Source organism: Calypte anna, chromosome 2 (genome assembly GCF_003957555.1).
Source record: "Calypte anna isolate BGI_N300 chromosome 2, bCalAnn1_v1.p, whole genome shotgun sequence".
NCBI lineage: Eukaryota > Metazoa > Chordata > Aves > Apodiformes > Trochilidae > Calypte > Calypte anna.
In genome coordinates this window covers 25,300,188-25,318,002 of record NC_044245.1, presented here as the reverse complement: position 1 = coordinate 25,318,002, position 17,815 = coordinate 25,300,188, and the positions used below count along the sequence as shown (strand labels likewise).

The window sequence follows — 17,815 nt, the reverse complement described above, 5'->3', positions numbered from 1 at the left end:
TCTAACCAAGAGGACAAGACAAATCCAGCTTCCCCAGAGGATTAATTTCTTTAGGATTAATTAATCCCAGAGGATTAATTTTCCTGCTTTTAGCAGGGCAGGGGCTTCCCAGGGATTCTATGTTTGACCACAGCTCTGAAGAGCATCAGATGATACATTCCTCAATATCACTGCCCAGAAATGACATTCAGTTCCCTCCAAACCTAAAAAAAATAAAATAAAAAATCTTTATTGCTGTCTGACTTTCAGTGTTCCCTGCTGTAATGGTTCACTTGCCTGCCCAAGTGACAGTGACCCCATGACTGTTAAACTCAGTTATCTGGCTCAGTCTGTTCCTGTGATGCAAATGCCACCAGCACCATCACCACCAAGGTCAGCATTCACCAACATCTCTCTGGACCATAGCTTGCCTGACATCAGTCTGTGCCCTACTTCTTTGCTCAAGCCTCAAGTGTTTGTTGTAAGGGAGAATATTTCCATGTCCCCTGTCCCAGCCTAACTCTTGTGAGTTTAAGAAGGCTTTGTCTTTCCTATTCCTTTTCATGCATATGGCACCATGTTGTTCTGCATCTGTGTATGTGTGTGTGTGAGCAAGCATGCAGAGTGAGGGATGGATGAAAAAATAATAATAAACAAGCCTAGATGCTGACGTGGGTTAGTGTCTGCTGATGTAAAATTTGTAGTGGGATCTGATGCATGCAAGTCCATCACTGGCCAGTGCCTCTGGCAGAAGGTACCCATTTACACAGCAGCTGCATGAGACTCCTGGTAGTCAGGGCAGTCACATTTTCCCAGTGACCCAGAATGAACACGCTGAGCACTGCTGGCAAGGAAAGATGAACCACTCTGCAACAGACTGGGCTTGATATACATTTTATTGGCAATACCAGTGTCATATTCAGGAACCACAACCCTTTGTCAGACTATTAGTGTTAACTTGCATGACAAGTATCAGTGACCAACTGTATCTGAAATATAGTTAAAGTGCCTAGGAATAATAGGCAGCTTAAAAAAAAAAAAGGGGGAAAATCATTCTACCCACTCAAGCCAACCTTTCTAGATCTTACATCTTAAGCACAACTGATGTACTGTAATTGTTATGTGGACTGTAATGTAACCTCTAGAGCAGCACACAGACAATGCAGTTCTCTCATTATGCACATGCTTTAGGATCGTTTATTTTAATGCTTTCAAATAAATATGTTCCATGCAGCACACCGCAATAAATAAGGAGCAGCAACTTTCGTATAGTACATCCATTCATAATGTAAGTCACCATGTGAAACACCACATCTAAAGTCTTTGGCCCAGTCCCATACAGTGAAGCACACCACATCTGCACATAATCATATCTGGCTTCATATGGATTTAATAGGACTATGCCAGAAGGGCAATGTGAGCACAAGTTTAACCAGGGGTTCCTAGCCATTAAATACAGCTACTAAGTAGTTAAAAGGCAACAACTAAACCCATAAAGGGTTGATTTGTCTTTTCTTTCTTACCTCTCAGACAGAAATATAAAGTATGAAAACGCTCTGGATATTTTCAGCCTCGTGTAAAGCAGCGTGATTAACATGGAAGGCTCTGAGCAACACTGGCATGTACACTGGCATCAAAAGCCACAGCAAGACTGACTCTGACACTCAACACCGGCGCACTGGGCAGGGGAAAGCTGCTGCTGGGGTGATGGTGGGCACTGCTCCTCATCCTCATCCTCCTTTAGGCCGCCAGCTCCACAGCCCCTTCCTCTTCGCTGTCAGCCCGGTTGGCGCGGATTTCCACCAGGGTGCGAGCGAAGCGGGTCCATTCGTCATTGTGTGGAACAGCCAACTGGGGGAGAAACCAACAGGGAATTAGGAGATCCTGTGGGGAGACCTGGTGATATCTCTGGCCCCAAATCAAGGCACTTTCTTCGAGGAGGGTTCCTGTGGCAATGGTGAAGCCCCTGGGCATGGGCTCACCCAAGGGACCTGATGGGTCGGTTATTTCTATGGCTGTAAAGCGCTCCCAGGATCAACCCAGCAGCTTCCAAGTCAGTACCATCTGGAAGAAGCTTTCACAGTCAGTAGCAGAGAAAAAAAAAAAAAAGAAAAGAGAAAAAAAAAAAAAGAAAAAAAAGAAAAAAAAGAAAAAGGAAAAGAGAAAAAAGAAAAAGAAAAAGAAAAAAATAGGAAAAAAAGAGGAAAAATAAAGAAAAGAGAAGAAAAAAGAAAAGAAAAAAGGAAGAAAAAAGAAAGAAAAAGAAAAAGTAAGAAAAAAGGAAAGGAAAAAAAGAAAGGAAAAAGAAAAAAGTAAGAAAAAAGGAAAGGAAAAAAAGAAAGGAAAAAGAAAAAAGTAAAAGAAAAAAGATAAAAGAAAAAGAGAAAAGAAAAAAGAAGAAAAGGAAAAAAGAGGAAAAATAAAGAAAAAGAAGGAAAGAAGAAAAGAAAAAGAAAAAAGAAAAAAGAAAGGAAAGATAATAAAGAAAAAAGTAAAGAAAGATAAAAAAGAAAAAAAAAGAAAAAAAAAGAAAAAGAAAAAAAGAGAAAAAATAGAAAAAAAAGCACCTTATCTGCCTGATTTCAAGGCCAAGATTTTTGCTGGAGTGTTGCTGAAAAATATGTCTCTCAGTTAAAGTCTTTTAGGTTTGCCAAACTACATGAGGCCTTGATCTCTACAAATCTACACATATATGTTTAACTTTACACATGTGAGGTGGCCATTTGAAGCCAGCCAGGCTGTGCCCAAGTGTAATTGTTTGCAGAGCTGAGGTCAGTGTGTGCAAGGTAACCCAGCTTTTATAACTTTGTACTGAAACTATTTTCCTGAAGTTCATTAAAGCTCTTAATTGTAAAATAAATATATTGTGTTATTTTAGCTACCCTCTTCTACATTAAGGAGTTCACACTGACAAGAAATGGTTTAATAGTGGATGTGTGATTCTAACTGGATACTGCATTACTGGTTTTACATCAACATGCAAGACCCATTTCCATTTAATACCATTGACGTTTCTAATGAGGAGCTCTTGAACATAAGGCTTCAAGAAGGATGTGTAATCTAAATACCTAAGCTTCCAGATAAAATGATTCACTGATATGGCAAAATAATACTGCAGCCATTTCCAGTTGGATCAAACTGCAATTTTGTGGAGGACTGAGATAGTTTTATCTTTTATATTTAAAAAAAAAAAAGAGCAGTTTTCTCAAATTTTGTTTTAATTAACTCAAATTCCAGAAGACAGCAACAAGAATCCAGATGCACCATGCAGCTTTTCACTGCCCTCTTGAAGCCTTGTGATCATGGCCTGAATAAAACAAGAAAAACCCCAGTTGTTTCACAGTATTATGCAGTGCTTGAACTGTTTGATAACTATGATGCATGTAGTAATCTGCTGTCCACCATAGCAAATGGACTAAAAAATTAGGATGACCTTAGGTAATCCAGTTTGTGGTACACAATATTCCATCTGTTCAGACTTACTTCTTTTAAAATACCACCAAAAATGCCCAGCAGGTATCTGGCTAACTGCATCCATTGGCACTAGCAGATTACAGGTGCATGTGAGGCTGTGTACACTATGCTGAAATTCACACAAAATCACAGAACTGTCAAATTATTCCCTCTCCTCACATTCCAACAGTGATACATATAACTGGACACACACAAAAAAAAATTAAAAAAAAAAAAAAAAAAAGGATCTGTTACATGAACTAGTACGCCCAGCTGGGGAAAGAGCTTGTGCATGTGCCCAACATTAAGCAATGGGTGAAAGCCCTGATGTACACTGATGCAAATTCAGTGCTGATTGTATGGACAGGACTGGATCTAAATATCTCCTCCACATCTCACTGATGCTGAGGAGCTTTTCAAGTACTTTGTAATGAGCCTCTACATCCAATATTCTGTGGAAAAACACTGCTTAAAGCTTCCCAGGCATAGTATATGTATCAGTGGCTTAGATATATTATAAAGGGCTGGGGTAGGAGTTTGGGTTTTTTGAGTGTTGAAACACTGAACATAGCAGAGTTCAGGATTTACTGTGGCCCCACACTGGGAAATGCAATCTGTGTGAAAGCCATGGTGGCTTCACAGTAAGAATAAGAGGTGTTGGAAGAGGTGTTGCTGCACTCTCTGGGGTTTCCTTTCACTGTCTTCCACTTTCTGCATTCCTATCCTTTAATTTTCCCAGAAGCAGACACCAGAGTTACAGGAGTAAATCATTTCAGGCAGCCACCTCTCACACAAACTGATGTGGACCTGTTATGGCCTTTGTTTGAAAGACAGCTGCATTCTTTCCAAAACCAAATCCTGTCTGACCAACCTGATCTCCTTTTATGATCGGATGACCCACCTGGTGGATGAGGGGAAGGCGGTGGATGTGGTCTACCTGGACTTCAGCAAGGCCTTTGACACCGTCTCCCACAGCATCCTCCTGAAAAAGCTGTCAGCACACAGCTTGGACAGGAGCACCTCGTGCTGGGTTAGGAACTGGCTGGAGGGCCGGGCCCAGAGAGTGGTGCTGAACAGGGCTGCATCCAGTTGACAGCCGGTCACTAGTGGTGTCCCCCAGGGATCAGTGTTGGGCCCAGTTCTGTTCAGTATCTTTACTGATGATTTAGATGAGGGGATTGAGTCCATCATCAGCAAATTCACAGATGACACTAAGATGGGGGGGAGTGTGGATCAGCTGGAAGGCAGGAGGGCTCTGCAGAGGGACCTGGACAGACTGGAGAGTTGGGCTGATTCCAATGGGATGAGGTTCAACAAGGCCAAGTGCCGGGTCCAGCACTTTGGCCACAACAACCCCAAGCAGCGCTACAGGCTGGGGACAGAGTGGCTGAGAGCAGCCAGACAGAAAGAGACCTAGGAGTCTGGATTGACAGGAAGCTGAACAAGAGCCAACAGTGTGCCCAGGTAGCCAAGAAGGCCAATGGCATCCTGGCCTGTATCAGGAACAGCGTCACCAGCAGGTCCAGGGAGGTGATTCTTCCCCTGTACTCAGCACTGGTGAGGCCACACCTTGAGTCCTGTGTCCAGTTCTGGGCCCCTCAGTACAGGAAGGATATTGAGGTCCTGGAGCAGGCCCAAAGGAGGGCAACTGGGCTGGTGAAGGGACTCGAGCACAGATCCTATGAGGAGAGACTGAGGGAGCTGGGGCTGTTCAGCCTGGAGAAGAGGAGGCTCAGAGGAGACCTCATCACTCTCTACAACTCCCTGAAAGGAGGTTGGAGCCAGGTGGGGGTTGATCTCTTTTCCCAGGCAACTCTCAGCAAGACAAGAGGGCACAGTCTCAAGTTGTGTCGGAGGAGGTTTAGGTTGGATATTAGAAAGAATTTCTTTATGGAGAGGGTGATCAGACATTGGAATGGGCTGCCTTGGGAAGTAGTGGATTCTCTGTCCCTGGAAATAGTTAAAAAGAGACTGGATGTGGCACTCACTGCCATGGTCTGGTAACTGCAGCGGTAGTGGTTCAAGGGTTGGACTTGATGATCTCTGCGGTCCCTTCCAACCCAGCCAATTCTATGATTCTATGATTCTAAGAAAAGTAACAGCAGAGGGGAGGTCAGAGCACCAACACACAGGTACCCACAGCACAGGTTTGCTCCCAGCCACACACCTCTACAGCGTACTCTATAGTAAGGTAAGGGACAGTGAAGAGATCCTTCAGTCATAGATGCAACCAAAACCAGATGTGTAGCAGTTTCCCTCTTACTATTGCTTGTGTCCTAAAAGATTTTATTTCTTGTGACATGTACAGCACTATCATTAACCAAACTCTTGAAGGAAAACATGAAATGAGCAGTTAAATCACTCAATTGGAACAGTATCTTAGGCAAAAGTCTTACTGAACCTAATAAAGCCTCATTTCTCCTTGCCTTTTAAAGTCCTAAAAGAATTACACTGTATTAAATGGCTGAAGAAGACAATATGGCATTCTAAAGAAAAAAAATTAAATTATCTCAATGTTGTAACTAGGTTCAACTTCGTTTACCCCACAACATGGCTGCAGACAAGGAAAATCAAAGCCTTGCATATTAAAACGAGTTGGAATCTCAAATTTGAGGAATCTCACCAGAAATGTTTGCATTGATGGCATTACTGTTAGCTGACACTGTTAGCAAGACCTGGGCTGGTTTTAATGACTCAGTTCACAAAACAATTAATGACTGAAGTGAATACCATTAGCACAGAGATGAATACATTCAGTGCCCACACACAATCTAATTACGCAGAACTTGGTCTTATTTTACCTTATTTAATCTCACGCACTCCATCATCCTTTCAACACGGGGCCAATCCTGCTAATAAACTGTTAGTTGAATAAACCTCTCTAATATAAATTCCTGAGGGATGTGGAGGGAAAGCTTGGCAATAATGAAGTCAAAGGAAAAACTAAATTTTATTGCCTCCTCTTCTCTCTGTAAAGGCCCTAATATCAAATCACAATAGTTATACAGCAAAAGACCGCAAATAAAAACTGAAATATCCACAAACTTCTAATCAAATTCTTGTCTGATTAATGCTCCCCCTCCCAGTCATTTTCCATTCAAGTTCCTTCAACTGAGCACCCAAGAGCGTTGGAGGCCTGAGCCTGTCCATGGATTCTCCCTTTCAGCTTCTTTGCACAAGTTCTTTTCTTTTTTCTTTAAATACAAGGGCAGGGGGTAAGAAACAAGGAGATACTTTGTAGAAGGACAGAGGTATAGAGCTACCTGGGGGTTCCTCACTTGCCCAAACTTGGCATTTTTGACGTTTCTTCAGCCCACTTCCAATTACTACAAAGCAGCAGCTATTGAATTCCAGCAGTCATGATGTCAAGGGAGGGTAGAAATGTTCACCAAAGCTTAATAACTTAATATAATACCTTATATTAACATTTGGGTCAGAAGGTTATTTGAATGAACTGACACTAAGGTATGGAGGAGAACAAGAAAATAAATGCTATTAAGTGTTCTCCTTTGATCCCTTCACAATGGAAGGTAAGTGCTACCCACACCTAATTAATTGACTGAATTGCCCACATTACTTTGACTTAAATACCATGGTTGTGTCAGATAGTAATTCTAATGAGGAAAACCAGTATTATTACAGCAAGGTGGTAACTTTAGCCAAACTTTTGTCTTCTGCTTGGCTTTTAAAATATCAAAAGAGTTCATCCTGCAAGCCTACTGACTCACAACTGTGACAGGTTTATGTATCCAAATCAACCTGCTTCTTTCTGCTTGTGAAGTTACACATGCTCAGCTGGTTACAGGAGTGAGAATTTAGTATAGGAAAACATCTTCCCAAGATGTTACGATGGTGGCCCATTTTTAACTGGGTGAAGATATTTAACTCATGACAATTGGGATCCTCTCATTTCTAAAAAAAATAAAAAATAAAAAATAAAAATAATAAAAAAATTTTCTTTATACCACTTGCAACTTTTTAGATGTCCTTCTCCAAGTCACTTTCATAAAATAAAAAGCACTCAATACCTATGAGTATCTGTAAGTGCTTCCTACATGATCAGTAACATAAAACAAACAGCATACTATATACATGTAAGAATTCATGACTTAAACTAGTTCACAAACTTTTTCTTGCTAATATTAAAAATCTGATTTATGTGAAGAAAACTCTCAGAATTAATTTTTACACCAGCTTCAGTACTATGATTTTAGAAGAGCAGATTTGGTAAGAATCCTGGCCAGCGAGAAGCCTTGTATCTGTTACCATTTTCCCCCTCTTCTCTTTTGGGTGACAATGTGTTGAGCTGTGCTTTCAAGACTGGAGAGGATCTGAACATCTCAGTTTGGATAGAAGGGATTTCTCAACTACAATATGTGCCCCATTCATTTTGCAGAGTCATGGCCTTACAGTAGACTTTGGCTTTAAAAGGCCTACAAAGATTAAAGGTAAGATTGTTCCAACTTCTGCCTATTCTCCACTGTAGACAGAGAATAAAATGACCAGACCCAAAGGAAAAGACAGCCCAGCTCTGCACCATGAGCACCTGGCTTTGCCTTCCCAAAGGCAAAGTTTATCCTGCGCACAACAAAACCAAATCTCTTGGTTCCACCACAGAGCCCTTGGAAATCTGAACTTCGTGAAGCTTCCCTGTGTTTCCTGAGTGATCACTCTCCCCAGGCATTGCATTTCCCTCACCTGATAGCTTTCCAGTCACGAAGCACTAACACGTGGCCCCTTCGAAACCAGTACTGAGTGGGAGATGGTTTATGTGCATCTGCTGAGAGAGTGGCAGAGCCAGATAGCCACAGGCAGGGACATGAGTGGGAGTTTCACCAGGAACAGCTTCCTCTGTCTTCTGGTCAAGGCAGAGATTTCCTCTGTGTGAAGAGCACTCAATCCATACACACCAGAGATCTTGCAAACACAAACTGCATTTCCTGCGTTTTCCCAGAAACTGGGCTCTTTAGCAACTTCACTGAACTCTACTACTCTTAAAACTGCAAGAACTCAGGAAAAGGAGATGCCTTGGCCAGACAACTCTCGATGCTGCCATTTGGGACAGTTAATGGTGGGCTCTCCAGACAAGCAGAAAAGCAACAAAACAACCCATGCCTCAAAAGACATAAATCAACAGAAATTTCTTTCCATTTTCATATTGTTTAGCACTTTCTAGTAACATTTGCTCATTGAAGTTAGGTCTACTAAAAATAAGAGAAAGGAATGATTTTGAGACCAAAAAACCCCAGCACCTTTAAATGTGCCTTTTAAACAAACCTATCCAAAGGGATGAAATAAGATATTACAACATATTTCAATATTTTCTGAAATTCCCTCCTATCCATCTTTTTTATGACTGTTTCAGCTCAATTTGTTCAGATCCCTGTACAGTTTCAGTTTTCCTGAAAAACCACTTTCCAGCAAATGAATTATTCATTGAGGCTATTTCACTTTATTCCTGGCTTGTCATCTTCCCTGGAGCCTGTAAATCTTTGGGAAGGGAGCAGAAAAACTCTTCCTGCCTTCATCCCTCAATGCTCTTGTCCAGCCCAGCTCTCCTCTGGGGATTCTCCCAAGAAGGAGATAAAATGCAATTTCCACAAAAGCAGTCTCCACTTTGGAGGAATCAGTGTCCAACAGGCTCAAAAGGAGCACAGTTGTCCACGTTCAACCTATTGATTTCTTGTACATACATCATCATGGGTCAACCTATCCACCTCTGAGACAGTCATTCAATACCTCTAGTCCCAATCATTTGTGAAAATACTGTGCACCCCCAATCACCAGGTAATCATCACTTTTTTGGGGGGGGTCTTCACCAAGAGGTCATACACCTGAAAGCAAAAACAGCCACGGGAAGAACTTCCTCAGCTTTGCCTCTGACTGGGGGGGGTTGCTCTGAAGGGGTGAATTTTTCCAAGCAGAGTGGTCTCCAATCACTCCTAACACACACGTCTCGTGGACACAGGTGTAAAAGGAGAATCTGAAAATGAAGCGTTACACCACGGCTTGGAAGGTTCTGCCAAAGTATGTGGTCTGCAGCCAACCTGCACAACCCCACTGCCACACACTGTTTCCAATTACACATCTGCAGAGGAGGCTGCACGGTGGTCCAAGGCAGACTCCAAGGGTGATAGCGATGCCTGAGTCAAAAATCTGTGACCCATTCCAACCCATTTTGTAGGAGGCACAATGCCTGTTGATTTGTGTACACAGAAAACCTTGCTCTGATCTAAGCTGATGGGTTTCCATAGCTGGGCACCACGCTCCTAGAAATCAGAAGCTTTCTGATTCACATATTTTATTCCTTGCATTTGGGTTGGTTGCTGTTTGGAAGCAAAGGCTGATCCTATTTTAAACAGCCCCATTTATTTGTCTCGGCTTCAACACAGCTGTATTTGCAGAAAAATCTCATATCCAGCAGGGAAAATAAAAAAATATATGAAAATTAATGTTCCTGTCACCTCTAAAATACTCTTTTGCTATTATAACTTTTGAGAAGGGCAAGTTAAACACTCTTTGAAGAGACAGCTAATTAAGGCTTAGAAAAGACTCAGATTAATTTGAATTTTTGGATAACAGCAAGCCTGGTAAAGTAACTTTAATGACTAAAATCTCAGACTTCACACTAAGTTATTTGAGTATGTGGTTTATCACCATTTTTATATTCTTTCAATTTAATAGCATCAACAAATAAATGCAGCTTCAGGGAAATATTACTTTAGCTATTTTCTCTAAGCAGAATTTTTGTCCATATCACCCTCTGAAATCAAGTGCTCTATTGAAAAGAAATCTGCTGCAAATACTTTGTGCAATGGATTAACATCTGAATGCAGTTATGACATTGTAGGTAAAGGTATTTCTAAAGATGATAAAATAGAACTACTTTACCTTAATGTTTTCTAAAAAGTAGAACAGACAATGAGTTGAATTTTCAAGGCAAAAGAGAACACATTACAGAATGAGGATCATAAACCTTACAAATGAAAAACAAGAATTACAGTTCCGCTTTAAGCAACTGATCCTATCTTCTGGAGCTCAACAGATGTTTTATCACTATCAATGAGGTCGAAAAAGATACGTAAATGTAAATATTAAATATCTTGATAAATACACACACAGAGCAGGCGAGTATGCACCTATTCTGGCCCTGGTCTTGCCCCCCAGAATCAATTACAGGCTGCCTTTGATATTTTTCTCAACCTATACGGATTTCTTTTCCCTGAAAAACCCTGTATTTTTCCAGGCAACACCCTATGCCACACACATGGATGGAAACAAAGTGGGAGGTAATATCCAGCGAAATGGCCACCAAAGTAACCAAGAGCACCCTTTTTACATAAGTGCAGTACCACTGTATTTAACTCTTGGGAGAGCTGAGCATCACTGTTAACAATGGATGAAACCACTGGCAGGAACTCAAACCCCACATACTGCATGCAGATGATTTTAATAAGATACAGTGTTTAGACCACAAAGGATACACTCCAGAGTAGCTCTATATATATTTGTTTACTTAATTGAAGGGGTGGAATACCATAGGCAGCTTAAATACTGCATTTATTCTATGCACAGCAGTCAGTCTAGTGTCACAGACACAGTATACACCACCCTTCTATGAAGTTAATTACTTAGCCCTCATCTAGATTAATGTCTGTTGTGATTTATTTCTTTGCAATTCACCAGCAGGGTCTGATTTAACTAGTGCTGCCACAGTAAAAAAAAAAAAAAAAAAAAAAAAAAAAAAAAAAAAAAAAAAAAGACAAAATATTAGCTTAATCTCAAACAGAAATCAATCAAACTGAATCAATTTTCAGCAAACTTTGACTGTTTCTCCTAAGGAGAACAGTAGCTGCTGAATTGTTACATAGTTGATGTTAAATTATGTTTTGAATACCAAGCAAACAATGGTGTTATTTTAATAATTTATATGTACAAAGATACGCACTATAAAGGGCCTACATGGGAACTTGAGCACTTGAATGCCCATTAATTCACTTCTAAGCTTATTCCTCTTTGTCTGCAGCAATCATCTTGATGCCAGTCCAACAGGCAAACAGGCTAAAATGTAGTCCATAAATTATACATACATGACACACAAATGCATATTAACAGAACATTAAGACTGCAGACTGCAACACTTCAAAGATAGGAAATGTCAGAGTTAAGGCTAACTGCCTCAATTTGAGAATGTTATTCATTTTGTGTTATGATACTGTCTTTAATCTTAAAAAAAAAAAAAAAAAAAAAAAAGTAAGAAGCAACAAAACCTGTGCTGGCAGCAAACACCAATTATGGAAAACTTCAGCCTGAAGGATTAAAACTTGATAGAAAATATGGAGAAGAAAATAAGGAAGCGGAAATGATCTCTAATTGTAGACAACACTACAGTTCCACCTATAATATCAGAGCTGGCTTAGGCTCTCCTGAATTAAGCAGATAGAATGATGCCCAGGCTATGAGATAATGCTTCCTTCAATTAATGTACCAAAATTCTGCACTTGATATTGACTACAAAGCATAAAATACTGAGTAATCACCAGTCATCTTGAAAGAGAAGGCTGAAATTTGAAATTTAGATTTACTTTTTTTCCTTAGAGCGCATCTTATTTTTAAAATACAAATGTTAAGCTGCAATCTTATAGCCTGTTCCTAAGCATGCCAGAGTGCTCTCACCAGCCACATTGTGGGGATCCTCTCCTGTGGATCTCTTTGAGGATACTTTCAATGGCAGAGGCTACTGATCTTGGAAAGAAGAGTGATTTAATATAAAGATGTAGCTATGGGAGCAGAAAGAGCAACTGCCATGCTTCAGAAGAGCCAACAATTTTGCTTCAAAAGATACCATGCCCTAAGAATCAAAGTTCTTGCAGTTTGTACCTTTCCACCACTTCTGCAATGCCATCACTTTACAGGCTGATTAAGAAAACCAGGGAGGCTTCCTGCCTGCCACTCATCTCCCAGGGGGATCTCAGTCCTGCTTTGACAGCCATTTCTCAAAGTCAATGAAAACTTTCCAGAACTTTAATGTTTGGAGCTAAGGGATCAGAACCCCTCCCCTATCAAATTATGTTATCAGTTCTCACCATTGTACTAGAAAGCCTAAAAATACCAAATGTATCCTATCTAGAAGTTAAGGAGCCAACAGTGTGCCCTGGCAGCCAGGAGGGCCAAACAGACACTGGGGTGCATTGCTGGGTGGCTGAGGGAGGTGATGGTCCCACTTTGCTCTGCACTGGTGAGGCTCCATCCTGAGTGCTGTGTGAGGTTTTGGGTGCCACAGTACAAAAAGGACACAGAGTTACTGGAGAGTGTCCAGAGGAGGGCTATGAGGTTGGTGAAGGGTTTGGAGGGAAAGCCATATGAGGAGCAGTTAAAGGCACTTGGTCTGTTCAGCCTGGAGAAGAGGAGACTGAGGGGAGGCCTCATCCCAGCTCACTGCTTCCTCACTAGGGAAGGAGGAGGAGCAGGTGCTGACCTCTGCTCTTCGGTGACTATGATGGGACCCAAGGAAATTGTAGGAAGACGTGCTAGGGGAAGCTTAGGTTAGATATTAGGAAGAGGTTTTTCACCCAGAGGGCAGCTGAGCAGTAGAACAGGCTCTCCAGGGAAGTGGTCACAGCACCAAGCCTGCCTGAGTTCAAGAAGCATTTGGATGAGGCTCTGGGGCACATGGTGTGATCCTGGGCATGCCCTACACAGGGACAGGAGTTGGACTTGATGATCCTGATTGGTCCTTCCCAACTTAGCAGATTCTATGAGCCTTCAACATATTTTTATTTCCAATATCTACTTTTTTTTTCTTTTGTTTGTTTTTTTGTTTGTTTGGGGTTTTTTTTGTGGTTTTTTTTTTGTTTGTTTTTTTTTGTTGTTGTTTTTTTGTTGTTGTTGGTTTTGTTGTTGTTGTTGTTGTTGGGTTTTTTTGGTTTTTTTCTGGCAGCTATTCTGATTGGAAGAACTGTCCCATCATTTTTCCTTTGAATACTAGAGCCTCAGCATGTGGGGTAGCTGCACTGGCCAAGGTGCTTCCCTGGAAGTTCAGCTGAGTGAAGGACCAGTGCCTCAGGGAAGAAATAAATCATGGTGTCTTCAGCTCAGCTTGCTGCCTTCCCAAACCAAGTCTGTCATGTCCACATCATGATTCATGTCAGGAAATCTGGCAGAACAGGAACTGTAAAGGACTTTTGCCACAGCTTTCTGGCTCCTGGTTGGCAAGTGGACTCTCACCAAAAGCAGCTGACGAACTGCTCTAAGATTTGGGTTAGCAGGAGAGTTGCTTCCTTCCTTGAGATTCTGCACACATTCTATTACCTGTAGTAACTCATCCATGAAATAGCAGCTTTGTTTTTTGCTTTTTTTTTTAGTTCAGATATCACTCTAGGCACTGGAGGATACATTTCATATTTAAATTAAACTCCGAATATGGCATTTTAGCCACTGAAAAGGATTTATTAAGGCCCAGACTCATCTTCAGCTGGTATTGTAGGTTTTAAAATTTTCCAGATTAAATTTCCAAATTAAATATTATTTTCATCTTTAAAATATAGACCATTTTGCAAACAATTAAGAAGTCTGGAAACACAGTTATAGATTCTCAAAATGTAAAGTGCTACTGGATGTGACAGGCTGGGCTCACACAAGCATCATTAAGGAGATTAATTATACAAAGCAACACTTTTTTCAGATGTGTTTTAACACCACTGTGATAACACATGAGTTTCAATGAAATCTGCATGTTGGTGCACACAAAATGAGCTTAAACTAAACTTTGCATTTGGTGCTTTGCCCTTCAATACTCTGTGTTAATGAAAGCTATGACTATTTTTCAGTTATGCTTCTTACAGTGGAAAAGAGGTAAAAACAATCAGAGAAAATATCACCCAACAGACTAACTAGGTAAAATAGGTACTTAAATACACACTCTGTGACACTATTAACATGCATTGACTTCAGCTATGTTTCCTGCTGGTGTTCTGGGTGCAGAGTGAGGAGAGGGCAGATCAGCTAAAGCACTTGCTTGGCTTTCACTGCTATACTTCCAGCTACCATGGAAAGCCCAGACCCAGAATATCTTTTCCACTAAGCCTCTTGAAAGGTTTTCAGGAGAAGCAGTTACTGAGGAGCCAGCCACAAGTAGTGCCAATGTGCTAAACATACAGTGGTCACACTGGTGTGTCTGATCTGGAACCCGCCTTTCCCCTTTCTCTCTGATCCTTTATAGCATTTCCCAGTTCGGCAGGAAAATACCAGCAGGAAGACTGTCACAAGCAGCTCCCCCTTCTCCCCCTCCTGCAGGCTTTTCTGAGCAGAAAGGGAATGATCTCTTACAGCTTCTCTTCTGTGGCTCTCATCACTTGGTTATCTGAGTGCCTTCTAATAGTGCATTAAGCTACATGATTAACTCCTGTCACATGTGGCTTGTTCTCTCTGATCCTCTCTGCAGGGGAAGGATCTGAGCCTTTGCAAGGGAAAAGGAAACACACGTCAGCTTTAAAAGTAGTGTACAACTGGAGAAAAAAAAAGGACTGGAGCAAGATTTTTGCTGGTTGGTTGACTGGTTTTCTTAAGCTTTTTATTTCATATGATGAGGAATTGAGGAATTCTTATAAAAGATGTTTGTATCATATTGTAAACCCCTGTCTTTTTACCCCATGAAATTCTCCAGGGAGCTACTAAGCTGCCTCTGACGAACTACTGAAATAGTTCATCATAAGCAACTGGGAGGCATGAATAAAGAATCAACTGAGATTTTAGTATGACCATTTAACCCCCCTCCCCTACTTTACCCTTTTTGTCTGTTTTCACTAAAGCTCAATCAATTTCACTGTCTAATCAACAAATGAGAAAACACAGACCTTTGTAAAAAATCTGGTAATCCCTCCTTTGGTTTTAACAGGTAATATTCCAGTAGTAAAATGAAAACGGGATATCATATTCATTTACATGTACAATGAAACAGAAGAAAGTCTGTCATTCCCAAGAACAAGCAAACCACCATAGGCAGGGAAAAGCCTCCTTTCACCAGGCACGACTCACTGCTGTATCACAGACAAGCTTATCACAAAATCTTATTCACAAGCTCCTCGTGGACAGGCTGTTTGTCCCACTGTCCCTACCTGTCCTGGAACTTCAGCCTTCTGCTAGTTAAAAATATTATTCTAATTTTTGACATGGCTTGCAGCCACATGCTCCAATGGTAGCACATCCTCAGCTTCACTAGTTCTTGCTCTCTGATACCAAGCACTCCTCTCTCTATAAAAACATGAGACATCTATATTGCCACCAGGATCAGACACCCTTGGCTAGTGACACCAAATTCTTCAGCCTCTTTCTACAGTCTACTACCCTCTCCAAGTAACCAAGACCTACACCCCTCCCTGACAGGTTTCAAGTCTTTTAAAAAAAATACACACTTTTAAACAAGATGGGAAATTATTTGAGTAAGATGTCATCTTTTAAATAACATCAATTTTATGAATCTGCTTTGGAAGTCAGGTCATGAGAGAGGTGACTGGGAAGGGCAGAGAGAGGCAGCTATGTTGCAGGATGTGCAAGAGGTGGGAGGAAAAGGAAAGTTCAAGGCCCTAGACTGGCACTGGAGATGAAGAGCTCCAGACTGCAACAACCTTGGGTAAGACAGATTAGTTTCATCATGGCTCAGTTTTCCCTCTTGAAAAAAAAGCTTCTCTAATAAAGGCTGTCATTAAGAACACAAGCCTCTGCTCCAGCTTATTTAAGTACCGAAACAGACTGAAAGAAGATAACTCATATATTTTTTCATTTCTTATCAGACTGATATGACTGTACTGAGAAGCACCAGCCCTCAATAGGAGTGTACAGGGGTACTCACAGGCATAAATCTGTGCATTTCTACATCTGCATGTAGCCAAGCCTCCTTTGAAACTGTGAAAGTATATAAATGCTTGGTTTTAACTTATCAACATAATAACATTGTGTTCCTACTAGAAAATAAACCAGTGCTTACATAAAGACCTCAAAGCATTCACTGTAACCTAAAGTAATGAATATTGTAATGAGAAACACAAGTATTTAGGGTGATAATGACTGGACTTTGCTCTACTTAGATCGGCTCACCCCCTATGGAGGCTACCAAAGCTTCAAGATTTTATCACCCTAGTAATCAGCAATGGGTAATGGCCTTCATAAAACACAGTAATTAAATTGACTGATTTCAAACTAGTGCCTTTTTTTCATTAGGCAGCTCTTATTTAACCTACTTCAAAAATCCTTTTTTGAATACTAGCTAGATCAGTCAAAATTCAAATGATGAGGGATAAAGAGCTTGTTCTGTTCAATATTTCTGATATTATTCAAGAAAAAAGCTTGAGTTCCTAGTATGCTCTCAATCTTTTTTTTTTTTTTTGGCCATCTCTAAGAACTTTTGAGTTTTAAAAGTCTCTCAAGACTGAACATTATAAAACTGGGGGTGGAGGGAAAACAAATCAAAACCTTAGATCTTTACATTTCCCAACAACTCATAAGAGATTTTGCTTTGTTAAAACATGCTTTTAAAATTCTCTGAGGCCAGCATTTCAGCCTCCTTAGCAGAAATATCAATGGTGAAATGCAGGCACTGCCTCACAATCCATTTAACTATCCTCTATGCCTGGATTGTGTGGATTGCACTCATTGTTGTAACTACTGCATCTTGGTCTTTTAATGTTTCTGAATAAAACTTGGCTGTAAGCACAACCCCTTATTATTGCTCAATTTTGCCTCCGTGATATGTGTTTGAGCCATTTATCTGTGTTCCAAGACTATTTGTAACTCAACACAGATTATAAAATAAAATATTTTACGATGAGTCTCAACCCTATTTTTGTGACAAAAATATTTCCTAACTCAATATATGGTCTACAGGAGCTTTATGATGGCAAAAGTAAACTTATTGGAAAATCTACCCAGATAACTACAGGGCAGAAAACATAGTTTCATATTTCTCTGTCCGGGCTACAGCAATTTTTAGCTGCATGAAAGAGATGCTGGGTATGTTTTTGGTATGAAAACTACAATGAAACACAGGGATCTCAAGACAGAACAAAGTACCAACCCCTCCCCATCCTACCCAGAAAAAAAGTGACTCAATAGCCATGCTGAAATCTGAGAGTTGGTCACAAATATGCATTTGTCTCTGCTTAGAACCCTAAGAATCTCAGAGCAGCTGTTAAAGGCTACCGAATTCAAAGGAAATTATTTTATAGGCACCACAGGGATATTCCTTACTCTATCACTCCATCCACACATTTCAGGCAGTTGTCAGCTCCTCCCTCACTGGTCCTATATGACAATGAGATACAGCACTAACACCTACCATGGGAAGTACATAAACAACCTAATGCAGCAACCCCAGAAGAGCTTAAGG

At 40.7% G+C, this 17,815-nt stretch overlaps 1 protein-coding gene across 2 annotated transcripts in view; it reads right to left on the bottom strand.

Moving 5' to 3' along the window:
• Window positions 1-859: 859 nt before the first annotated feature.
• The window catches only part of DYNC1I1 (dynein cytoplasmic 1 intermediate chain 1), a 186,813-nt gene continuing 169,857 nt past the window's right edge, over window positions 860-17,815 (bottom strand). For both annotated transcript variants that reach the window (XM_030444777.1, XM_030444778.1), the window contains exon 17: window positions 860-1,830. In XM_030444777.1, the coding sequence (XP_030300637.1) occupies window positions 1,720-1,830 (111 nt within the window). In that variant the 3' untranslated portion in view covers window positions 860-1,719. The remainder of the gene's footprint in view (window positions 1,831-17,815) is intronic.